General features: G+C 36.6%; 1 protein-coding gene across 4 annotated transcripts in view; it reads left to right on the forward strand.

Annotated features, from left to right (window-relative positions):
* The window catches only part of LOC126915074 (protein O-mannosyl-transferase TMTC1-like), a 269186-nt gene that overhangs the window by 186194 nt on the left and 55891 nt on the right, over positions 1-27101 (forward strand). For all 4 annotated transcript variants that reach the window (XM_050719431.1, XM_050719427.1, XM_050719429.1 and 1 more), the window contains exon 7: positions 15785-15974. In XM_050719431.1, the coding sequence (XP_050575388.1) occupies positions 15785-15974 (190 nt within the window). The remainder of the gene's footprint in view (positions 1-15784; positions 15975-27101) is intronic.

The raw sequence follows: 27101 nt of genomic DNA on the forward strand, positions 1-27101 counted from the left end.
GGGATTTCCGTTCCTCGTAAGGAAGACTGGAAACGAGAATAGGAAGAAATTGCTATTGTTTCAAAAATTGTTGTTCTTGTATGGCATCGATATTTAGAAAACAATAATTCGGCTCTGCTGCACTTGGTTTGAAGTTTACAAGAGCAGGTGTTAATAATTCTAAGGGAATATTGTTTAGTTTGAATTATGAGCTTTGCAATTTCTTCAAAGATTAAAATGGTTAAGTTTTGTGGGTGTGAAAGTGATGTAGTCATCGAGGATGTATCGTCGGCAAGTTGTTTCTTGCAGATGTGCGGTACTTCGTGCGTTCTAATCACCGTTTTGTAATTTATCTCGTTTCGATTTCGATTCTTCCTTTGCTATTGAAGAAACAATACGATAAAGTTCCTTAAGGTTTTGAGGGGCAAGCTCCATATTTTTGTTATAGAGCAGTACGAATATGTAAATGATCATGTAGAGTAATACGAATCATTTATCTACTTTCTTCCTTGACTGCTCAATTTAAAATTACAAATTTAAGTTACTAAAAAATTTCAGATATTATTTCGTTTATTCATTATCTCAAAATTTGTTAAATTCATAGTTGAATAATTAACCGTTTAATTATTGTCCATATCCGATTCTTTAATGAGGAAAAATATATGTAAAATTTATTATCCTGCATCGATATTTTTCAATTAAAAGTAAATTATTACATCTCCTGCTTGTGCATTAATGTACTTGCATTAAAATAATTGCTGTTTGTCTCTCTGTAAAGATTTATGTGCAATTTCATTAAAAAAGATGGGATTTACTTGCTTTCGTACAAATGAAGGGTTAGCAGTGGTATTTTATCTCGCTTCGTTTAATGAACCATTAAACATAAAAAATAGTGTATCTCACAACGCTCCTAATAAATAGTTTCCGAGAAAATCGCTTGTAACATTTTCTACGGGCCATTTTGTGTTACTAAACACGCATGCATTAAAATCGAAGTGATTTTTTATTCATCTGGGAAATTTCTCGCGTACAACCACGCCATCCATCGCGGTTAATTTACTCGGATACTCATTAATACCCTACCAACACGTTCACCATCTAAACTGCAACTCCTGCCCTAACATTTTAAACGTTCTCTCTAAACCCATCCCACGCAGCCGGTCGTTACACATTTCTTCCGTCACGGTACGACGTTTAACCACGCGAAACTGCTCGTAAGAATAACGTCCTGCCGCGGAATCCGGTAGATCTGTCGTCGATAACATTTACCGAGTACAATCCTCTTTCCTGTTTTATTTGTCTAACGTGTCGAACAAGTACGGCCAAGAAAGATCTCGACTGCGTTTTGAAACTCGCCATTCGCCGAATCATTCTGATGGATATTCAAACGATACAGAAGACGTAGGACGATACTTTCGTCGCAGGGCGAAGATACGATCACGCGTGCGCAGCTGGAATGGAATCGATCAATTTTGTAAGATTTGTGTATCAAAGTCGATAATTCGTGCGATGTTTTATACTAAACTATCTGGCGAATTTTTAAATACTCTGGCGTCTGCTTAATGTCGTGAAAATATATTGGCAATTACGAGATTTGGTGATGGAGTTACGAGGAAGATCAGCTTCTAGAGAACTTTCTTATTTAAAAAAATATATCAGTCTAATGATACAGTGCTTCATAATTTTTAGGGCGATTGCTAGATATCTATAAATTTTCTAAAGTCACTGAGACTTATCGATTGACATATAGAATCCTAATATGTAGGCTAATTTAGGATTTTATGATACCTAAATGATACGATAACTTAACATTACGAGACGTAGTCTGGAGCAAACGATACAGTCAGGATACGTACGCTTAATTCCGTGCGACGATGCAATACATCTCTCATCGGTTTACCGGTAGTCAGGCGAGACGGAAGTGTATCGTGGTCGGCGAAGCGGACACATCCGGTCCGCAAGATTAATTGCCAATAAACCTCCATTACAGGGGCCCCTTCCCGTACTGTCACTCTTCTCGTCCTACATCGTCGGCCACCTACTTCCTATTTCAGATATTCCTCGCCCTGTAACCTAGCTTTTGCTCCGCGAGAATTTCGTTACGTGTTGTGCGCGATGAAACATCGTTACACCGATCTGGTGAGGTTAAATGCGAACCTGGCTCGTTAATCGGCTGTGCTCTCGAATGGATGATATCTGCTTCTTTGGTGTTTAGTAATGGGAAACTGGTAGAGTGTTTTCGTTTAACAGGTTCACTGCGGATACAATTTTAATTACCTACGATATAATATAACAAATAATTAGATAAGATAAATAATTTAATACGATGTCCGTCTTTATATCGTATAACGTTACGTATGTACTTGATACATGTGAATCATTGTGAAATTTGTTGTCGTAATTTTGCGATTTCTATTTCGTACGTAAACAATCGAATCTTATGCGAGCGATTAAAGTAGTGCGGTTAGCCAACAAGTGTATTAAGAAGCAAATCTTTAACATTTAAAATTCTTGTACAAAAATTTGACGTAAAAATATTTGCAGAGTGAGAATTCGAAACGACGTTATTCGCTATAAAAGAGAAGATACGTTGGAACAAGTATTGAAACTCGGTTGGATTATGATTAAGATGAAGTTTCTTTTTTTAATGATTGAATTGGATTTAACGACGTCATTAATCATTGGTAGTATAACATTACTATGTAGTATAGGAGAAGATGATATCGATTTTCTGTATTTGGCATAATTAGTCCCTGGCAAGATGACATAATGCATGGGAGATAAGAGATGTAGTAACGAGGTATAGAGAATTTAGATAAATGTAAAATCTAAAGGCACACCTAATTAGATTAGCATATTGAAGTTTCAGTACTATAAAAATAACAAAATAAAGTCGTCTCCCTATGAGAGGGGCTACTTTATGAAGTCTTTTTCTTTGAATTCTTTTTGTACAATAATTTCATAATCGCCCATTTCCATTTGAAACTTGGAAATACATTTTCCACCGAAGCGGATCCAGCTTCTGTGAAGTACTTGAACGTCAAATAAGCACATACAAAAGTCCACGATTATGAAATTCTCTGTAAAAAAGAAAAGGAGAAATAGCGGGCCACGAATACGACGAGGTCCATTTCCTCCGCGACAAGAACAGCTTTTCCGCGATTCGAAGAAAATCTCATAAAAGAAACGGTTATTATACGAGACACTTTGTAGCTCTACTTAGCTTCTTCATTCATCTATTTCCATTCATCCGACAGAGCAAGATTATCCGGTCGAGCTTTGCAGCGCATACAGAGGAAAAATTTCGTTTATCTCTCGCAAATTTTCCACATTATTTCTTCGAAACAGTCTCCCTCTGTATCCATTGTAGCGCGAAGCACGAACTAACGAAAATATTCCACGCTTCCTTCGTTCCCCGCAAGAATTTCATTAACGTTTTTTCTCCGGTACGAATCTTCGAACGAACGAAACGCGTTCAAATTTATGCAAACTCTTTCTCGACGTAGACTTGTCCCGTCATCGTGCAGACATAAAATACGAGGCAAAAAGATCGTAACAGCGTACACTACCAACCATAAGTATTTCGACGCTCGATGCAATTTGGCCAGAAAGCGGATATTTTTTACAAAGTAACGATCGAAGAAAGTTTCTTTGCTAGTGATTCTTTAGTTCTTGCCACAATTGGACCAAATACTCTGCTAGATTTAAACTAAGATGAGAAATACATTACACAACTTCCATGTTCGTTTCTAACGAGTAGCTGAGAGTTCGTAAAATCTATATAGACCTTTAAAACGTAGGAATCTAGAAACAATAGCGGGCAACGAATGATTGTGTGACTTTTGTGAAACGAGACTCGCAGCAAATAATTTGTAATTTCAATGTGATTGTTTTATTTTGCTTCAAAATTCATCTCGTATGATCGCAATAAGTTAGGTAAATCACGTCGTACATGTAGAAGAAATTTCTACAAATATTCAAGCATGTATGCACGGTAGTGTGGATCGGTAGAATGTGTCTGACTCAACGTTGTTCGACGCGCATTCTACTTCAAGTCGCCTCACTCTGAATTAACCAATAATAAATTTCATAATTCAATGCTAGATGACCATCTTTTTGCAATATTATTCAATCGATCTTTTATTCCTTCATTTATTTATAAATTCTCTACAATTTGTTAATATAAACTCCAACCGTTTTATAATATTTGGAAGAGTCCAGGTACTTGTGGACGATAGTGTACACGACTAATTCATCATTGAAAAACGGTTGTGAACGCTCGCGTGTCTGAAAGTGAGTGAAAGAAGCACGTGATACTCCGCTCGTGATTAATCTTACTAGCAGATCGCGAACACGAGTGGATGCTTAGAAATACAACGCGAGGAATCGATCATTGCATCGTCTACGTGGTCGAGACTCCGAGATCCAACGGGAAATTGCTTTCGTATGAATTCAAAGGCGTACATTGGTCGAACATCAAAGTTCCTACGTGCAAACGGTGGAAGAACGAGCGAGAAAGAGGCTCAGAACTTATCACGCGAACGTCGATTAAAGTTTTCACTTCACACCTGGTTTTACGAATTGCTCCTGCTGTGATTGATCTACACGAATGTCGGAAACGATCAACGTCCATCTTATTTCCTCACCTCGCACACACGCTTTTCCGATTAAGCGGTTTACATGCATCGACAAATCGACCTACTGCTTTCCATTTAGCGGTTTAGAAATGGTTTCTGAAATGGGAAAGTAGTTTTCGAATCGGATACATTTTTAAAGATAGACAGGAAAGAGAATTTTAAAGATAATATAATATGGTATGATAAATAATATAATAATATAATTCTGCTGCTTGAATTAATCTAATTAATACCAATATCAATTTGAATATCAATCTTCATAGAGGAAGAGGTTTTCAACAATTTGAATAATGACACTGTGTAACATTAAATAGAATATTCATAAATATGAGATTTAAAGAAAATAGACTTCGGTTGAAGATTGGCTTAGTTGCTTAGATCTTCTTAAAAACAGTGATTTAAAACGAAGACATTTTGTTCGAAATTTTCGACATCTTTTCGTACGTAATGATCTCCTATTGAGTGTTTACCGGTGTTCAGTGAAGAACTAGCGAGACTCGCGTATCTTCAAAAATGAAAACTGCATCAGAATTTTGTTATTCTTGACGTTTGTCTTATCTTGAATCACAAGATTTCTCTAGCTTCGCGATATATCCAATTCTATGTAAAATACCTACACATACGATTTAATCCCTAAGCCGGGGTAAGTCAAATTTAAACACTTTAGAGATCTCCAGGATGTTGATGCCTGTGGTTATACATTTGGCGACGAGATTCCCACAATTTCAGGCTCCTTCTCGTGTCGAGGGCTATTTCGCATCAAGATCAACTTGTCACGGGGGTTCACTTGACAAATGTTTCCACTTAGGATCAGGATCTTGATGGCCATGATGTTTGTCTACCGCCAAAATAGACTAGGCGTTAGGGAGCACTTAGTATTGAAGTCTCTAATGTGATCAAAGTCAATGTAACTGGATGTTTCTGTTCCCACTCTTAACACGTCGATTGTCACGATATCCATCGGTGACTTACGTTTGTCAAATGTTCTAAAATGATCAGACTAAGATAGATTTCATAGACTAAAAGGTTTTCCATGATACGAATGACTTATACAACATTTATTGAGCTACATATATTTAGCGATTTGCTCGAGTCTCCCCTGGTTACATTATTAAAGGATTGACTCGACACGTTGTCTAAACTGCACCGGTTGTTTAGACGATGAAGTAATTCATGAGATTCAAGACTCATAAAAACACTAGGATATTTAACAAAAATAGAAGAGACAAGACGTCGCTTGTTCAACACGCAGGTAAAGATTTGTCCAAATCTATCTCGTGCTATTCTATGAAAAGATCGACTCGTCTTTTAAGATTAACAGGCCAAGTATCTCTGATATCTTGTCAACCAATATTCTTTACTCCTGCATTTGTTAGTCACAGCGTCTCGCTAGAATTACCTAGACGTTGAATACATAAAGTGGGATATGAAACTTAAGAATGACACAACTGGCTGAATGCTAATACTTCGTAATAACGGTGCATAACGTACGGTTATTACGTTGCAGAATAGCTATGCACATTGTTCAAATTTCGCTACTATAAAACTCGAAGCGCGCGCGCTCATAATACGCGTACGTGTCAGGAATATCTCTCCGCTTTGCTTGCCGATTTGTATTCCAATTTCAAACGAATCCAGCGAAAAGCTACCTGTTAGAGCCTTCCAGCTTCCCACGGAACCGTACTCTTATTCCCTCAATGGTAATCGAGTTTAACGATGGAAAGATAGGAAGGAAACATACGGGACTCGTAGCTGCGAGTTCTTTGAAAAGGAATGTCTCGTGTGCCTGGAACTATAAAACGCGACTGATAAGTAAAAATTAAAACTCGTGTACGGGTTATGGCCATATCCCCCCGTTTGTTCTTTTTTTCTTTTTTTTTTTTTTTTTCTTAGCCAAACATTGAGTTTGTATGCAGTATCACGCATCGCGCGTCCTAATGGCGAAACTTTCCGAATCTCTTACAATTAGTAGCCTCGTCTTCGCGTGCAATGCTCGAAGCATAAAGTGGATTAACAATTTCGACCTGGGAAGCTGCAGTTATCGTAACAATTTCAACGCGTCGTGCAACTACGAAAGTTTCGTTTTACCGGTTCGTTTCAATTTTTAATACAGCGAAATCATTCGTACGATTGCTACGTTTCTGTGTGTTTCTTTTCAAATTGAGAAACAACGTAACGAAAAAACGGGGCGAGGAACTGGCTCAAATTTTAATCTGCGTACGCTTAGTCAGCGTTGTACGAATGGAGATCGTTTAAAAACGTTCGCGTATTTTTATCCTCGCCTCTGAAGGTGCAACAGAGATCTTTTTTCTTACTCGATCGAAGAAATTTACAATCTGTTTTACATTTCAATTTCCAATCCTATTCTGAACTGTGTACGTTAAAACTTTGTCGCGCGTTTCCGCGTTAAATCAAAGCTATACAACTCTGTCAACGCGGCGGAGTTTCAAAATTAAACAAAACTGTACTTTTAATTTTATTTAATATTTTAACGACACGGCAATGCTTTGAAAGGAATTTTCTAATTGACGCACGAGCTGCGAGTACGTTCATATAATTGAACCCAGATATTCGGATTATTACAAAAGAATTTCATTTTTTCCTCTACGGCAGGATAGACTTTATCAAATTAAATCTTCATCGGTCCCGTAATTCATGTTCCAAGTAAATTAAATCCTGCGAACGCGTGTCGCGTGTCTCCTGTATGTGTCTGATTATTTCTTTTTCTTTGTCCCTTATTTTTACTATCGCGCGTTGAATATTTACTCTAATGTGCAATCACACCCCTGCCAAGGTATAAGAATTTAAATTACGGGTTCATTTAATTCCAGAACTTACGATTGCTTTGAAGCATCTCTGCCGCTAAACAATTTTCCCAAGAATTTTTAACGTTTTTATCGAATTTATTTAAAAAAGTGGAATGTTTAAGAAATATGCGATATTTAATAACGTCTTCCAGCTAAAAATTACCTATCTCTGTTTTGTTCATGCTTTTCCTCTTTAGGAAGACTTGTACTTCTTGTATTCTGCGTATTATGCGTTTGCAACGCTATGAATTATACCAAAAGATCGGGAAATTTATGAAATATAAAGTATTTCGCAAATTTAAGCAAGTCCATTATTCGAATCTGTGATTCAGACGATCGATCGATTAATTCTAATTCGATCAACTCGGAAAATAAGAAATACTTTAGAATACATTAAAGAACAACAACTTTATAATCAAGTAAGCTCCCAATTTAATCTATTTCGCACATTAAAAGTCCTTCTTAATGAACTAAAATCTTTTACACCCGTCTCTTATTGAACATCTTTTTTATCGCAAGAAATCAAGACCTGCAGGTTTAATAAATCAATTTCCCCGCTCATGCGTTGCAAGAGCGCACGTTGCCACTGTTCGTTCGCCGTTTTCTCTACGCGTTTGATTCATGCATAGCGCGAAACGAGCGCAACAATATGCATCCGTTCCAAATAACGAGTAAAAGCCTATAAATCCCTGAGTATTCGCGGTGGGTTCGCTGCAATATCCGGCAGGTATATAGGTTTTCGCAAAAATCACGGCCAGCCCGCTTTCTCTGAATGCATGTAAACGTGCACGTCAGTTAGGAATTGTAAAATTGTGTCCGTCACCCCACGTTTCCAAGAAAATCCAGCTCGTTCACGTGATGGTACACGCCGGCCAGCTTGATATATATCCCGAATTATTATTTTGACGTTTCGGGTCAGCCTTTCTTCCTGCATCTTGAGTGTACGTTTCTTAAGCCGTCCGGGTATCATTAATCATGTCAACGAAATAAAAGTGTAGCCTGGGTGCCGAGAAAAATGATACGTCGGAAAAGAGATCGCCTGCCTCCGAGTGGAATACATTATTGTCATTGTTTTTCGCGACCCTTTCGCTCGACTCTGCTTTTTTATTGCCAGCCGGAGACATTAATTAGCATGCTGGTGACACGTGAGCGCGCAGATTACGCGTACGATATCGAGGATTAAGGAATGCTAATAGCGAAAAGAGAGCAAAACGTTTCATTTGAATGGATCGGTGGAAATGCTGTTGCCGGTCATTGAATTAAGAGACACGCAATCCTTGACGTTCTTCAGTTTCCATTTTATTAATAAACATGAAATGAAATAAGCACGTGTTAGCCCTTTAGTAGTAAAGATAATATAAAATAGTATAATATTATATATAATATAATAAGAATTAAAATTATTAGGTTTATTTAGGTTAAGAATTAAAATTATTAGGTAGTTATTGTACAAAAAAATTTACAGACACGAGTAATGAGTATAAAAATCAAATTGACTTGGATAACGAATCTTTAATTATTTCAAGCAATACATAATGAGATGTAGTAATCCTAAAAATAAATCTATTAGAGATTGTGTACATTTACGAATTCTTAGGTTATTTCTGAACATCTCGTTTTTTAAATATAGTTTATTTTAATTCATTTAAATTGGTGGATGAATTGGAGGATGTTGTATATATAATGTGTATGAAGAATTTTCGAGAAAAGCTGCCAAAGGAATGAAACTTCCTGTTGCAGAAATTTCCTACATGTAAAGTTTTAATTAAGTGGTTGGTGGACGATAATCTTTTTTCAGTTTTTTTGAATTCGTTAGGTCAATACTACGTTGATAGTATCATCGAAGAAGAATGTTTAAATGGAATTCTCCCATAAATATTAAAACGCTTCCTGAGGAGTAATGTATTTTATGAAGCTTATATATCTTATTCATTCTTTATCAAGTAAATTCGGCAATATGTCGATAGATAAGACAATAAATCGGTTTCATTGTCTACACACGAGATCGGAATTAAACTTGAGGCGTTTATAAAACAAAAATAATTTTTTTTTATTGGTTTATTGGTCGGCACCAAAAAAAACGAAGTTAAAATTGCTGACTCGAATGAAGTGCGGCAAAGTTAAGGGAAAACGAGTTTGAATGCTCCAAATCGTCATAGGTAATTTTTTAAGAACATCGCATTAAAATGTCAGATTGGTATAATAAGATGTCGAACGTGTACAAAAATGTTATAATAATCTTATTCACATTTATTATCAAACTTACTCCCACTCTGATTTGTAGCACCCTTGATGCAAAAATCGCTTCGTCAGAAGATTTATTTACCGTTTCGTGTTGCTGCCGAAAATAATTGCAACAGGAGCTGTTCATATTATTTCACCAATAATGTTAGTAAATTGAAGTAATACGTTGTTAGCGATGAAAAGAAGAAAAAAGTACGATGTATTAATAATCATTGAAGGTAAAAGTAAAAACGCCATAGAAACACAAATGTAGTTACGCGATAACATTTTCGGGCTCATTTACAAAATTTAATCTGTAAAAAATACAATCGACAACTATCTTCTTTATATTAATAATTGAAAACATTTTAATATAACATAATATAACATAATTGAAAACATTGTAGTACAAGCTAAACATTTAATACGTCAGAAATAGCAACCATTTTCGTTCGTATTATAAATTTTGATTGTTCCATTCTTATACCATGTGTCATTTAATTAATTTATATTCAATCCGCTTTCAGAAAGGAAACACGTGGCAATTTCGAATGTAAAATAAAATTTTTTGACGGTAGGAAACGTTCTGGCAGGGTATATAAAGATTTTAGATCTTTTATATCCAGAAGCGTCGTGCACGAAGCGTTCTCCATATCGGAGAGCCTTTAAATATTAATCTTCTACGGAAGAAGAGAGAGAATATAATCTGGCTGTATTTTTCTCTGGTGCGCACGATGTTTGCACCAAAAATTCTTTTCCACCGGTACGCGGAGCGAACTTAACCAGGGTAAACAGTTGTTGTGTTCCTTCTAAATCCTTGCGCGTCCCGCTGCTCTACGTGTATTCTGCTTCTGCGCCATTGTAGGTAATATATGGCGGTGCGGTTTGGCATGAGGTCGAGAACGTAATATTTGAAGAACAGACGCAATGTTAAAGCGTTAGGACGGAACTCGTGTTTAATACCAGATATTACCACGAAATGGCGTCCGCGTAAGACTGCCGGAGATTTAATGAAAAGGAAGTGCCATTTGTTAAGGACATTTACATAGATATCCTGCAGATAGAAGTTTGTAATTACTTTCGAAGTGGTGAATTTAGTGCTCTTCGCGGTTTGATACGTTTAGGTAATCTTACGTACGTCGTATTGCGAATGTTCGCTTAATTTTTTAATATCCGGAAATGGGAATAGGAAAATTATCAGGGTAAATGTTGATTGATCTTCTGTTTCTTTTGTATTTACGCCAAACGCTACAATTGTTCTCGTAATTGGCGGATGATGGTATAATTATTATTGGTTTTTATGGAGAGACGTATATCAATGTCTAATAAAATATTTATCAAATCGATGAAAATAATATTATTTGATTCGGAAGGAGAATGTAAAATTATTTTACTTTCTACGGGCTTATAAAATCGATAATGTGAGATTACAATAAATAGGTTTAAATAAATAAAATTGTTGGAAAAAATAGACGAATAAGAGAATTTAGCCTAATTACCGATGAATTATTTAACGTTTTACGTGAAAAAAGTATGAGCAAAAAGTCTGATACTTATAGTACTTTTACGCAATACAAGTTTTACAATTAAAATTTTAAGACACTTGTTTCATCGAAGAGACGCGAAAGATATTTCAACGAGTAATTCTTAACGATTGAAATACTGAAATGTTACATGGAAGTTCCTTAATTACGAAACTTACCGCGAAACAACAGAATTACAACGGTCTAGTTTATTTCTTCCATGACAAGAACAGTTCCTCTACGACGTCGGAGTAAATCTTATAAAAGAGCTGTCCGCTCCACCGGACTTCACGTAGTTAATTTCAGCTGTATCCATCTATCTTCATCTGGAAAACAAGAACGATTGAACTCGTCTTGCGTTTCAACATCGTTCACTTAACGCCAGATAAAGAATATCGTTTCGCAAGAAATTTCTTCTTTAATCCGACCTAGCAAAAAGACAACCAATATTTATTGTATATCCTTAAGCCTCACCCTAAATTGTAAACACGAGCAGGGGATAAAATACGCCGTATGAAAAAGATAGTTTAATAAAATGTAGTCGTAACAGATAAAAATTGCTGTTGGCCAACGTCTCGTTCATCGCTGCTCAAACTGGCGAACGACAATGGGAGACGATAAAGTAAATACAAAGCACCTTCACGACGGTGGCAATTCAGAACATTACGAACAATTCTGAGTCGACAGTACCTGTGTCTTTGTAACGTTCGAAACGATATATGTATAATTACTGTCATTTTCGTACGATGTAGGATACAGGTGATCCATTAAATTAACCGGTGACATAACTTCAATGATAAAAGTGGAAACGCGTGGCAATATTTTACTTGTAGCTTACTATCGAAGCAAGATCAAAGTCAAAGTATTAGTTATAACATAGAAAATTAAAAATCAAGATGTTCCGCGTCTGAAACTGCCGTCTTGAAAGGGCAAACACAAGATACATTGTACCGGGCCAAGTTCGGATCAGTTTACCGTGACGGAAGCCAAGTCGGAAGGTCATCTTTACTCGGCGGGAAGTCGAGTATACCGCAATGCAGTTCAGGACACTGTATATCCCGTGTACCATGTACCGTGGTCCCATATCCTTCGTCTGTTTCTATGCACATAATGCTACTAGCATCCGATCTACCTACAAAACTCCTAGTGACTTGAGACAGCGGTTGACCGACGCAAAGAGCAACTTCTAGTTGGATGGCTGGTCAACATCTTTTGTCGAAAAGCAACATGAATAAACATCAAATTGATTACGGATAGATAATCGTTCTCGTTTGTCTGTAGCGTGGAAAGTGTCGGTTCCTTTGTTCTAAGTTTGTCTATCTTATAGATCGTGTATAAGAGAAAAAAGTAAAAACAGGGAACAAAATAATATTCTATTGTAGCGTTATTGTTAGCTGCGAATTAAACTTATCGCCTACGGTACCGGAACCGCAGGTTGAAATCTCTATAGTAGTTTAGTTCCATTTCGTAATGAAGAATAATGTTTCGAAAACGTTCCTTTACGCGTGTTTCCTCCTCATAAATTTTCCGCCTTCAACGGAACAAGATTTATAATGCAACCTGCGTAACGCCTTCAACCCTATGTACTTATTTGACGTTAAGCTAAAAGTTTCGTAACTAAAAATCAAAAACTAATAGGGAAACTTATGAAACTCCAGTTTGATGAAATATCTTCTGGCGATAAGAACCTATACTATGTACTTTTAAAGTTGTTCGCTGCTCCCGTTTTATACACATGCCGCAAATGCGGGAAAAGAAAGAAACATCTTGATATCGCTATGATTATCAACATTAAATTAGTGCACCACGGTGGCAACACCGTGTGGTATAATTAATTTAATAAATATTTCTTTTAACAAAAATGACATGCGGCACGTTTCGTATATTTCTGTACCATAAATGTTGCCTTCTCAACGAAAGACAACGTGAAACGCTCGCTTGTAGAGAGTTAATAATCCAAAGTAAGGCTCTTTTAAAACAAATCCGGCGACGTTCTATTGTTGAACCAACGTGCATACGTGTACGATGAAAGCGAGAAATGTTGTACACTGCTCTTTCGGGATACGCGGGTAGATAACTAGAAAAGGAGCAATGCCAATTAGCACCCGTTATATTTATATTTTCTTTCGCTGTTCCTCCTCCTCTTTCTTTCCCTCCACCTCTCTCTCTCTCTCTCTCTCTCTCTCTCTCTCTCGACTCCCGAGTTGTTCGTTAACGCGAATAATCATATTCCTCAGAATTTAGGTACAATGTACCGCGTGATAAACCCAAATGTAATGTACACATTACCTGACTATAATGTGCGACATTATTAAATACAGAAAATGAGCGTAACATACGTGAAACTCATTATCTGAACATGTTGTATGTAAATGGGGACATGTTGAGTGGAATAATGTTCAGCGGCATACACCACTTTAGAAATAACCTGGCCGAACCTAAATCAGACTTGATATTACGTTGAGTGAAATTATGTTTTGAAGTTGCTTCACAAATTGTTGTTCCAAATTATACATTTCTATGTTTCGTTTCCCGATAATTTTACTGTATTAAGTAAAATTTGAAAAGAAGCGGTAATTATCTACTTAGGTAGTATCAACTGGACATTTTTCTATATCAATCAGAGAACTGTTTTCGCATATTAAAGAGCATTCTAACATAGGAAAATTTTAAGCTGATTCTTTTTTGAATTTTACGAGCACAATAGAACACGTAGCGATTTCAAACTTTTAGTTGGTAATGTAAATCCTTGCAAACGGAAAATTCTACGTTAAAATAATTTTTACTTCAACCATTCTCTCAAAACTTTCTCCAAGCGATTCCCTTTAACGTCCCATCGTACAATCCTTTCCATCAAGTTCAAACACACACCTCAGAACGAAGGGCATCGACCCCCGTTTGATATATGTATACTCTACAATAACTCATTACCGATTTTCATAGTACCTTGGCATAGTAACTGCGATTAAAGATCAAACAAAGAAAAAATTAACGACCGTAGGAACGGGCAGGAATATTTAGCGGCGCGTGGTGGTTGTCGCGTATCGCGTGCTTTGGCTCGTACACGCCAAACAATAGACTTGCCGAGTAAGCCGCTCGTAGGCGCGACGATACACCAGGGCTATCCTCCTCGAAGATGGTTGAGATGCTTGCGACGGGACGCTCGACCATTATATCGGTGATTATATCGGTGGATGCTGATAGCGGAGAAAATGGAAGCTCCGCGTCAGCATTCGAGGCCAGACTCTTCAACGGCGTTGTAGTTCGACCTCTTCAACGTCGCTGCCAGTCGAACAATACCTGCTGTGAGTATTCGGAATTTGCGCCAAGTATCGTCGACCAATTTACTCCGGGAAGAAAAGATGAAAAATAAAGGGGAAAGAAAAGTTGTTGGCGACAGCAATGTCTTATACAAAATGAGTCACGAAAGTATTTGAAGATTTATCATAGAAAACTTTTGCGAATATATTGTGCGTATACGCGAAAGTTTCCTATAGAAGAGGAAAAAGATGATTTGTAGTTGTAGAAAGTTATACAAAGGGACGATTAAATTGAGCAAGTACCGATTGTAATCGCTTAAGTGGAATGATAAGATTGCGAACTGTGGGTACTTAATGCATTTATGCGTCGAGGATGCTTTGAATATTGGTTAAAATCGATTCAGCTTTGCGCGCTGTGTTTCAGAGAGCTTAAAGCTAGAGTATGCGTAACTTGGTTAATGAGACGAGAGCTCTGTTCTTTATATAGGTTAAGTGGGTTAAATTTTCTGAAGCTATTAGGAAATAAAATTCATATTTCCTGTTTTTGATGTTCATTCGTAGCTAATAAAACGAAGTAATAAAGCTAATCTGATAACTGCTTTTGAAAATCGGTAATATTGAAATTAACGATAAGGGTTGTAGAATTTCATTTGTACGAACCTGTCACAGGACAAACAATGTATTTAGCTGTGATTTTTGTTCGTGCAATAAGCGTCAGCTGGTCGAAATTCATCTAACCGAACGCTGACTAAAATTTTCTCCAAATAAATGGAGTTCATACGTACCCAGCTTCACTGCAGTGTAAAATAAAAATTCCTTAACAAAAGAATTATCACTGTTTGAAATTTTCAATTACGCAGGAGTACTTTAATTTAATTGCAGGGAATTGGATCGTGCAAATGTGAAAACACCTTTTTCACACGCTTCGCTTAAAACTATAATTTAATCCATTATAAAACTTTCAGCAAGATAAGATATGCGTTAATTTCGTAATTGCATTTATGCAAAGAAAAAAAAGGGACCATGCAAAATGTGGTATTTAATGCATTCCCGGGAGGCCTGAAGTTGACACGTCCGACCAAGCACTCTGGCGACGCGTGATTGACGTTTTCGGATAGTAATAAGCCGTACGTGCCAGTAGCATGGCGGCCACACAAGAGTCGTCGTAGCGAAATGCGATTATTTCGCGAATTTCTCGCAAAATCAGTTTTCCGTGCGAAATATCAACGTTGCATTTTTGCTACTTTTTTTTCTCACCTTTGCTCAATTTTTTTTTTTCGTTCTTCCTTTTACATCGATTTCGAGGAGATATATCGACATCGTTAAAGAGAACCATTCGTTCTTTTTGATTCCAGATTATTGACATTCTGCTATCTGGCGGCTCTGAATTGCTGGTTACTACTGTGCCCAGCAACGCTGTCTCACGATTGGCAGATGGGATCTGTTCCTTTGGTCGCCTCATTGGCGGATACCAGAAACCTGGCCACCTGTCTATTCTTCGGTGGCTGCTTGATCCTAACTTACAAAGCCTTCACAGATTTCGAGGTAAGCGCGCGAATGACGAATGAAATTTTGCGGTGACTTGTATAAATCGAACGTGAGGTTCGACACGAGTCGAGTTATAACGAGATTGGAAATTAATCCTTTACCGCAATCTTAGTGTAGATATTTGAAAACTGTGAATCTGTAAAACGACAAATATTCAGGCTATACATTTTTTTACAATCATTAGGGCATAAATGCACATAACAGTATTTATCGAACTCGAAATTTCTACGACGCGTAAACTTCAAACTTTCACACGGCGTTGAACCCAATTTTTCCCGGGCTGTTTACAACGGACGCATCGTCACTGGAGCATTTCGCTACCAGCTGTCTTCCTAATACCCGTTAAAGGGCAACGTAACAAAATTACATAGTTCTGAGCCGTGGCCAGCGATTAATAGCGCGAAATTAATAACTCTCTCTGCCTAGTGCTATGTTCACGAAACGCTACGTTACATTTTCTGGCCGTCTACGTGGTTTGCGAAAAGAACGTTAGCTAATTGAACGGACCTCGAAGTAACAACTCCCTGTTGCCGATATTGAACACGCTACGCGCACGTAACAACAAGCAAAGTTAAATGACCAGCCAGTTATTGTCCGCAAGAAGTCATTCCACCGCTAAACGCTTCGGCCACGAATGCACCGAGCAACGAACCGCAAAGTTTCGCCGTGGTCCCCGCAGGCGACCCAGCCTATGATGAAGTTGTACTTGCCTCGAGAGTCATAAAGAAAGTTTCGTTGGATGGCACGAGCGGACACATACCTCTGGCGAAGGGAACCCTGTTCACCTTTCCGTTTTCCGGATCATTCATCAGTAATGCAGCTGAGCGTTCACCACAATGACCCCTTTAAGCTTCAGCTGGCAGAGCCACTTTTCTCTAAAGAGGCCATATCTGTGTTGTTTTAACTTCGTCTTATTCTCTCTCTCTCTCTCTCTCTCTTTATCTTCGAGTTTCTATTCTACACCATCCACTGGCATTTGCCAAGAGAATGGCAGGTAGAAACTGGGTGTGATCAAGGCACTGCGTGACACTGTACAGCGACGTTGATGGAACCGCAGGGAGAGGATGCCTTCTTCGAAGAACGAGGCTTGTCCTCTTTCGTCGTTGTCGTGATAATCTTTGTGCCTAACATCCGATTTGAAGGACGTTTCTGTAATAACGCCTCTCGGCATTGTTCTCGAGGCTGTATTGTCTGAATTCAGCGCACATCTTTGACACACTTTCGCGCCAAGACAGCGGTTGATGCTACGTGGTTGGAATACAGAGATCGTTCGAGGAACGTTGCGGGGGAGACTCTTGCTTGATCGACAAATGGATTTCCGTTGTAAAAGGTTTCAGCTTTTTGTTCTGTTTATTTCTTGTGAACATTTTCGAGAAATACCCGATTTAAATTTAACATGTTTTCTATTAATGTCACATTTATGAACGATTTAAGGTTAATTTAGATTCAATCTCTGTACAATATACTTGTTTTACAGTGTATTCTGTACAGTATACTTGTTTTTAATTAATGTAAATTCACTACGTTTTCTTTCGCTTCCCAAGTGTCGAAATCAAGATTAGTTTATTATTTTTTTGGTTTGTCGCGGAATAAACCGGCGCTTTATTTATAAAATATATTGTACGGTATTGGAGCTGTACCTCAATACGTTAAATACGAGCAAAATACGTACGAGCAACAATTTTATCACTGGCGATCATTAAATGTTTTATTGTTGATTTTTCCCCAGAAAAATGGGGCCACTGATCCGATCTTCTGCTTGCAGAAGATATTAAATTTTTCGAAATTCTCTTCCAAATATAAATCTCGTACGTACATAGTCGTTTCTCTGTAAAGTATGATTTACGTTCTCGGTTAATCCTTTAGAAGGGAAGACAATATTTTTATGAAATATACAAAAATATTGCGAGAATATGCAGTATATTGACACAATTTATGTTATAGAAAGAACCTTTAACGAGATGAATTCTGATTTTAAACAATGCAATGAGATATCGCAAAATTAAAAACAAACTTAACAATGTTGAATTGATTATTCTACGAAATAAAACACGTATTATATTTAAAACACAAAAGGCAATAATCTCGATGAATTAAAAGGATTTAATTTAAATATTTTTTAAATAAAGAAACTAGTGAATTCGTATGAATTGTAAAGAGAGTATACAAATGTACAATATTATTAATAAAAAGAATATAAAAGTGTAAATCAAAGAATATAGACAATCATAAATATGTGTCTAAAAACGAAGAGGGGGGGGGAGGGAGAAAGAGAGAGATAAATTAATATTTTAATAGAAAATGTTCATATTCTTTGCTGAATCAATATGAGTATAAATCTACGATGGTTTTACGGAGATATGCAAATATGCCGGACAGTAATTTTCCCGTTTATCCCGTTGAACGCATTGAAACGGGCAACGAGCGCACACAGCTGCTGATCACGAAACTGCTGACCCGAAATTGATTCGCGCCTAACACATCTTTGAAATACGCAACGACAACTGGCCGCTGTTACCTCGCATTTACACATCTCCCGCCCTGTAATCGTTTCATCGTCTATCCTCCTTCTTTCACGGCTATTTACTCGCGTTACTCATGATAAATGGTGGTAATTTCGGTATAAAAGAGAAAAAGAAAAAAATAATATGGCAGATCGTTGCCCTCGATCGCTTAAAACGTATTTTAATGAAAGCAGATGGATAAATGTTTTACCGAGTCGAACATTTCATTGAAATTAAAACAATCTAATTGTATTTGTGATACAATTACTTTTGACTTGTGTGAAATTATTGAAATAATTTGTTGGAATATTTATAAGGAAAATAATTAATTTTGCTAACAAGACAATAATCATGTATGAAAGACAAGGAAACGTTATCAGATGAATATTGCGTTACACGTTACGTTGCCTTTTATTCGATAAGTTCTACAAAATTGAAATTAAATGTATTCATTTCGTTTTTATAAATATACGTTATGGATTGACGTACAAAAACGTTTATAGCTTTATCTACAAATATAGAGACGATTTCAAATCTGTAAAACTCTGCCAGTTTCGAAACGTCGATGTCACTTATCGTTCGAGTTTAATTTTGCCGAAAGAAATTTTGTTCTATTTTTTACACTGTCAGAAGTATAGCGAGTCTCAGCTGCGTAAACATGTACATGTGCGTCTGTATGTAATTTTATTATAATATAATAATATAAATATTATGATGGTAGTGGCGAATTAAATAGTAATTTCATACAATTGAAGGTAATTTTTATTACTGATGTATACATATATATGTATTTACAATTCTATGTTTTGCATAATAACACAATTGATTTTGCTTAATGTTTCAATTGTTTAATACTTTAATTAGTTAATTAATGAGAAGTGTTCAATGGCTTACGAAATGTACCTATATTTTTCTCTGTTATGTTAATTAACGTTAATTAACGTTAACGAGAACAAGTGCAAACTTTACATGTGACATCGATCTCTTAATATTTCGAGAGCATATTTCTTATATTTTTGATTCTTTGATGGAAATACATGTCTGTCGAATAAATTACTAACACTATGATAACTCACTGATAAGTACTAAGCATATGAAATAACAAATATTCTAAATTGAATCGTTTGTTACGTAGCCGGCGAGCCACTTTTGATTCGATTTCTGTTGAATATATTAACTATGCTATCGTAAATATTCTTTGAAATCTCGTCGTTGGTTACGATGAGTGGTTCCATATTTTCTACGTGTGCGATTTTTACGGGCCCTTCAGAAGTTTGTTTCACTATATAAACATCCACTTTGTCCTCTTCATCTGATTCCTATAGAAGCAAAATGAAAATATAAAATGTATTAGCTTATAATTATATTATAAGTATAAAATATTGCTACTCTCTAATGAAATGTCATTTTTTGAAATATTTGTCTTGGTTTACTTAATATAAAATTTGATACCAAAAATATTGTTGGAGCTAAACTCTTTGCCATAATATTTTTAATTTAAAGAGTGTACGTATCGTAGATTCTGTGATTCATTGTATGTTCTGGTTCATTTATGGCTTTTCCGGTTGAAACTTTGATTTTGATCTTACTACGATTTTCGGATTTTTATATATCAATCTTTTCCTTATTTTAACGATCGACGCCTTAAGAGAACTTTTAACATAAAATTGAAACGAGAAATTGCGCATATCAATAGCTCTATCATATTTTGCCCAAACTTGAAGAAATATTTAACGTTAGGAAAATACAACTGGCTTAAAAATGACCGAAAAATCACAGCTGGCTAATAACATAAAATTTGTTCTGAAATTTTGAATAATGAAAATCATCAAGCGTATTAACTTCTTCAGCTGTGCTTACCTGAAGCATACTCGCAGATTCATAGCTTTTGTTTTTCACATTGGCCACGTTTGATGGTAACACGTCGGTCGATACATCATCGTACGTGCTTGAAACTTCGTTATCCCATGCATCATCTTCAAAATGTGTAAACAGGAAACTAGATCTGAGGATGTCGCATAAATTGTTATTCGCATCTTCGGCCTCCAAAACTTTATCTAAGATCTTATACGACGAGGACTTCACTGATGTCGCAGATTCTGCTTCATCAGAATGCGATTTAAACTTCTTCGAAGATACAGGGCTGGACGATTCGCTTTTATTCACGATTTCTGCCCATGATTTTGCCAACTTTTCCGAACTAGGTTGCAGTTCCTTTACGAATTTAGCGTCTGGAATTTCTTCGCTGTCTCGGCCGGATAATATCGTTCCAGAAACACGAGACAAGGGGTTGTTCGATTTCGTGCTTTTTTCTTCCTTTTCGAGAGAACGATGTGCGTCTGTAGAAGCTCCAATCACTGGGATATTTGAGAGCACATTTACCCCACGCGTATTTGCTTCTGGTCTTTCTTCAACAATTGTGAATAACGAGGACTGATCAGGAAGTTCAGAAATTGGAAGTGTTTTTCCATCTTTTATAAATTGAGTAGATTCGTTTTCTACTATATTTTCACTATTCGCTATAGTTTTCAAATTATGTCGTTCAGTACTCTTCTTTGAGTCAGTTTGAGCTGGATCTCTGAATTCGTTGTGTAAATTACTGTTAACAGTACTTGATGTATACTGAGATTTGTTCGATATATCAGAGTCAGTATCTTCTTTTTTATCGTGTATCGAGTGTTTTGACATTTTCGATTCATGATTTATTCTCGGTGGCTCAAGTACCACTAATTCTGGGTCCTGGTATTGACTGTGTAGATCATGTTCAACGTTAGATGTAAAGTAAGATTCGACCGGTATGTCAGTATCGATATTCTCTTTTGAATTGTCTTCTACACTTGATTCGTGAATGACTTTCTTCGAATCATTTAAAGTTATAGCTGAGTCCTTAGATTTATTCCTTAGATTGTCTTCTACACTTGATTCGTGAATAATTTTCTTCGAATCATTTAAAGTTGTAGCTGAGTCCTTAGATCTATTATGCAAACCGCTGTTAATAGTATTCCATATGGAGTACGATGTCACTGATAAACCAGAGTCAGCATCTTTTTTCGAATCAAAGGTCGATTTATTGTCTATATTTGATTTATAAAGTACTTCCGCTAACTCATCACTAACGCTTATGGATGAATCATTAGATTCGCTAGGTAAATCACTGTAAGGTTCGGTTGACATAATCGAGTCAGCCTCTTCGTTCGAATCTAATTTTCTAGTTGAATCTTCTTTGAGCTTGGGCTTTGTCTCATCATATATACTTGATTTGTATGTCAATGTCTTTGGGTCACTTACAACTAGGGTTAGGTTCTGGTTTTCGTTATGTAAATCATTTTTATCAACGCCAGATGCATAGCGAGATTCGCCTGATATTCCAAAGTCAGCCTTTTCTTTTGAATCGAGTTTTGACTCATCTTGTATATTCGATCCGTAAGTCATTTTCAGTGGGTCATTTACGATTAGAGTTGGTTCCTGGTAATCATTATGTAAATTATACTTATTAGCGTTTGATGTATAAGAAGATTTTACTGATATATCAGAGTAAGCATCTTCTTCCAAAGTGAATTTTGATTTATCTTTTACTTTTGACCCATAACTCACTTCCTTTGAGTCACTTGTACTTATAGCTGGGTTTTTAGATTTATTATGTGAATCACTCTTAACAACATTGCTAGTATAACGAGATTCGGCTGATATATCAGGGTCCGCCTTTTCTTTTGAATTTAGTCCCGATTCATCTTGTACATACGATTCATAAATGACTTTCTTTGAGTTACTTACACTCGTAGCTGGATCCCTGAGTGTATAGAGCAAATCACTCGCAATAGCGTTAGATGTATAACCAGATCCGATTGATACACTAGAATTTAGACCCGATTCATCTTGTGCGTATGATTCATAAATGATTTTCTTTGAGTTATTTACATTCATAGCTGGATCCGCGAGTATATCGTGCAAATCACTTGCAATACCGTTAGATGTATAGCCAGATCCGATTGATATCCTAGAATTTAGTTCCGATTCATTTTGTGCATACGATTCAATAATGACTTTGTTTGAGTTATTTACACTCATAGCTGGATCCTTGAGTATATCGTGTAAATCAATCGCTATTGCGTTGGATGTATAGCCAGATTCGATTGATACGCCAGAATTTAGTCCCGGTTCATCTTGTGCATACGATTCATGAATGACTTTCTTTGAGTTACTTACACTCATAGCAGGATCCCTGAGTGTATCGTCTGAATCACTCACAACAGCGTTAGATGTATAACCAGATCCGATTGATACGCTAGAATTTAGTCCCGATTCATCTTGTGCATATGATTCGTAAATGACTTTCTTTGGGTTCTTTACATTCATAGTTGGATTCGTGAGTATATCGTGTAAATCAATCGCTATAGCGTTGGATGTATAGCCAGATCCGATTGATATCCTAGAATTTAGTTCCGATTCATTTTGTGCATACGATTCATGAATGACTTTCTTTGAGTTATTTAAATTCATAGCTGGATCCGTGAGTATATCGTGTAAATCAATCTCTATAGCGTTAGATGTATTGCCAGACCCGATTGATACGCCAGAATTTAGTCCCGGTTCATCTTGTGCATACGATTCATGAATGACTTTCTTTGAGTTACTTACACTCATAGCAGGATCCCTGAGTGTATCGTCTAAATCACTCACAACAGCGTTAGATGTATAACCAGATCCGATTGATATCCTAGAATTTAGTTCCGATTCATTTTGTGCATACGATTCATTAATGACTTTGTTTGAGTTATTTACACTCATAGCTGGATCCTTGAGTATATCGTGTAAATCAATCGCTATTGCGTTGGATGTATAGCCAGATTCGATTGATACGCCAGAATTTAGTCCCGATTCATCTTGTGCATACGATTCATGAATGACTTTCTTTGAGTTATTTACATTCATAGCTGGATCCGCGAGTATATCGTCTAAATCACTCACAACAGCGTTAGATGTATAACCAGATCCGATTGATATCCTAGAATTTAGTTCCGATTCATTTTGTGCATACGATTCATTAATGACTTTGTTTGAGTTATTTACACTCATAGCTGGATCCGTGAGTATATCGTGTAAATCAATCTCTATAGCGTTAGATGTATTGCCAGACCCGATTGATACGCCAGAATTTAGTCCCGGCTCATCTTGTGCGTACGATTCATGAATGACTTTCTTTGAGTTACTTACACTCATAGCAGGATCCCTGAGTGTATCGTCTAAATCACTCACAACAGCGTTAGATGTATAACCAGATCCGATTGATACGCTAGAATTTAGTCCCGGTTCATCTTGTGCATATGATTCATAACTGACTTTCTTTGGGTTATTTACACTCATAGCTGGATCCGTGAGTATATCGTGCAAATCACTTGCAGTAGCGTTAGATGTATAGCCAGATCCGATTGATATCCTAGAATTTAGTTCCGATTCATTTTGTGCATACGATTCATTAATGACTTTGTTTGAGTTATTTACACTCATAGCTGGATCCTTGAGTATATCGTGTAAATCAATCGCTATTGCGTTGGATGTATAGCCAGATTCGATTGATACGCCAGAATTTAGTCCCGATTCATCTTGTGCATACGATTCATGAATGACTTTCTTTGAGTTATTTACATTCATAGCTGGATCCGCGAGTATATCGTGCAAATCACTTGCAATAGCGTTAGATGTATAGCCAGATCCGATTGATACGCTAGAATTTAGTCCCGATTCATCTTGTGCATATGATTCGTAAATGATTTTCTTTGGGTTATTTACATTCATAGTTGGATTCGTGAGTATATCGTGCAAATCACTTGCAATAGCGTTAGATGTATAGCCAGATCCGATTGATATCCTAGAATTTAGTTCCGATTCATTTTGTGCATACGATTGATTAATGACTTTGTTTGAGTTATTTACACTCATAGCTGGATCCTTGAGTATATCGTGTAAATCAATCGCTATTGCGTTGGATGTATAGCCAGATTCGATTGATACGCCAGAATTTAGTCCCGATTCATCTTGTGCATACGATTCATGAATGACTTTCTTTGAGTTATTTACACTCATAGCTGGATCCGTGAGTATATCGTGCAAATCACTTGCAATAGCGTTAGATGTATAGCCAGATCCGATTGATACGCTAGAATTTAGTCCCGATTCATCTTGTGCATATGATTCGTAAATGATTTTCTTTGGGTTATTTACATTCATAGTTGGATTCGTGAGTATATCGTGCAAATCACTTGCAATAGCGTTAGATGTATAGCCAGATCCGATTGATATCCTAGAATTTAGTTCCGATTCATTTTGTGCATACGATTCATGAATGACTTTCTTTGAGTTATTTAAATTCATAGCTGGATCCTTGAGTATATCGTGTAAATCAATCGCTATTGCGTTGGATGTATAGCCAGATTCGATTGATACGCCAGAATTTAGTCCCGATTCATCTTGTGCATACGATTCATGAATGACTTTCTTTGAGTTATTTACATTCATTGCTGGATCCGCGAGTATATCGTGCAAATCACTTGCAATAGCGTTAGATGTATAGCCAGATCCGATTGATATCCTAGAATTTAGTTCCGATTCATTTTGTGCATACGATTCATTAATGACTTTGTTTGAGTTATTTACACTCATAGCTGGATCCTTGAGTATATCGTGTAAATCAATCGCTATTGCGTTGGATGTATAGCCAGATTCGATTGATACGCCAGAATTTAGTCCCGATTCATCTTGTGCATACGATTCATGAATGACTTTCTTTGAGTTATTTACATTCATAGCTGGATCCGCGAGTATATCGTCTAAATCACTTGCAATAGCGTTAGATGTATAACCAGATCCGATTGATACGCCAGAATTTAGTCCCGATTCATCTTGTGCATACGATTCATGAATGACTTTCTTTGAGTTATTTACATTCATAGCTGGATCCGTGAGTGTATCGTGTAAATCAATCGCTATAGCGTTGGATGTATAGCCAGATCCGATTGATATCCTAGAATTTAGTTCCGATTCATTTTGTGCGTACGATTCATTAATGACTTTGTTTGAGTTATTTACACTCATAGCTGGATCCTTGAGTATATCATGTAAATCAATCGCTATTGCGTTGGATGTATAGCCAGATTCGATTGATACGCCAGAATTTAGTCCCGATTCATTTTGTGCATACGATTCATTAATGACATTCTTTGAGTTATTTACACTCATAGCTGGGTTTTTGAGTGTATGGTGCAAATCACTTGCAATAGCGTTAGATGCATAGCCAGATCCGATTGATACGCTAGAATTTAGTCCCGATTCATCTTGTGCATACGATTCATGAATGACATTCTTTGAGTTACTTACACTCATAGCAGGATCCCTGAGTGTATTGTGTAAATCACTCGCAATAGCGTTAGATGTATAGCCAGATCCGATTGATACGCTAGAATTAGTATCATTTTCTGATTTGGGCCGTAATTTTTGTATTTTTGATTGGTAATCCAATTTCAATGGCTCAGTTACTGTTAAGGTTGGGTTTTGGTATTGATTGTGTATGTTATTTTCAGTAACATTGGATGTATAATAAGATTTTATTGATGTCCCAGAGTGACCCACTTCTTTAGAATTTAGCTTCGATTCATCTTGTATATTTGAATCATATGTCATTTTCTGTGGATCATTTATATCCAGAGCTAAGTCTTTGTATTTATTCCGTAAATCATTCATAATCGTATTGGGTTTGCTATCAGATCTGATTAATATTTCAGAATCAATGTCTTCCAAGTTGCTTGATGTGACTTGTATCTTTGGTTTATAATGTTCTTTTAATGATATTTCATCGTTACTCTTCGAATCTGTAATTTCCATTGGATTTAACTGTTTCCAACTAACATTACGTCTATCAGGATCTTCTAAGTGATTTTCACTTGAAATATGCTTATCTACCGCTTTAGTATACATTTCCTCCTCCTTTTCTAAGATATTCTTCTGTTGTTGTTCCTTTACTCGAGGCAACTCAGTTACCGCTATTTCAGCTTCGGTTAAAGCTTTCTGTATCTGTGTTTCTTTTCCGTCTTCGGATATTTCATACAAATTCTCCTCGGACTGTGATATTCTCTGTTCAGATAGATGTAATTTATCTTCGTAACTTTCTGATTCCTGAGTTGCCTTTCCTTCGGATGTTTCTGTGTTTTGTTCGTCAAGCTTGATTTTTGTTCGTGCTCCCGAAGATTCGTTATTTTTCTCAGAACTATTATCACTCATATGTGATCCTTTTATTTCGTTGCTCAAATTTTTTATATCATTTGCTTTGTTTAAAAGAAGTTTCAGTAGAGGATTCGCCTCTTGTTTACTATTTTTCAACAAATTATCGTGATCTTGTGTAGCTTCTGTAATGGTTAATATCTTTGGTTCATAGTCTTCGTCATTAACATCCAACTCTGAATATTTTTCATTTAGGTCATGCTTTTGATCCAATATATCAGTATTTTTTATATTCTCATTCTGTCGCGCGCCTAATAGATCATTCTCGTGCGAAAGATCCATGTTTTCCTGTCTCTTGGCATTTACCTCGCCGTCTATCCTGTAGTCACTTTCGTTAAGTGACACG

The sequence above is a fragment of the Bombus affinis genome, chromosome 4 (assembly GCF_024516045.1).
Source record: "Bombus affinis isolate iyBomAffi1 chromosome 4, iyBomAffi1.2, whole genome shotgun sequence".
In the NCBI taxonomy this organism is placed as follows: Eukaryota; Metazoa; Arthropoda; class Insecta; order Hymenoptera; family Apidae; genus Bombus; species Bombus affinis.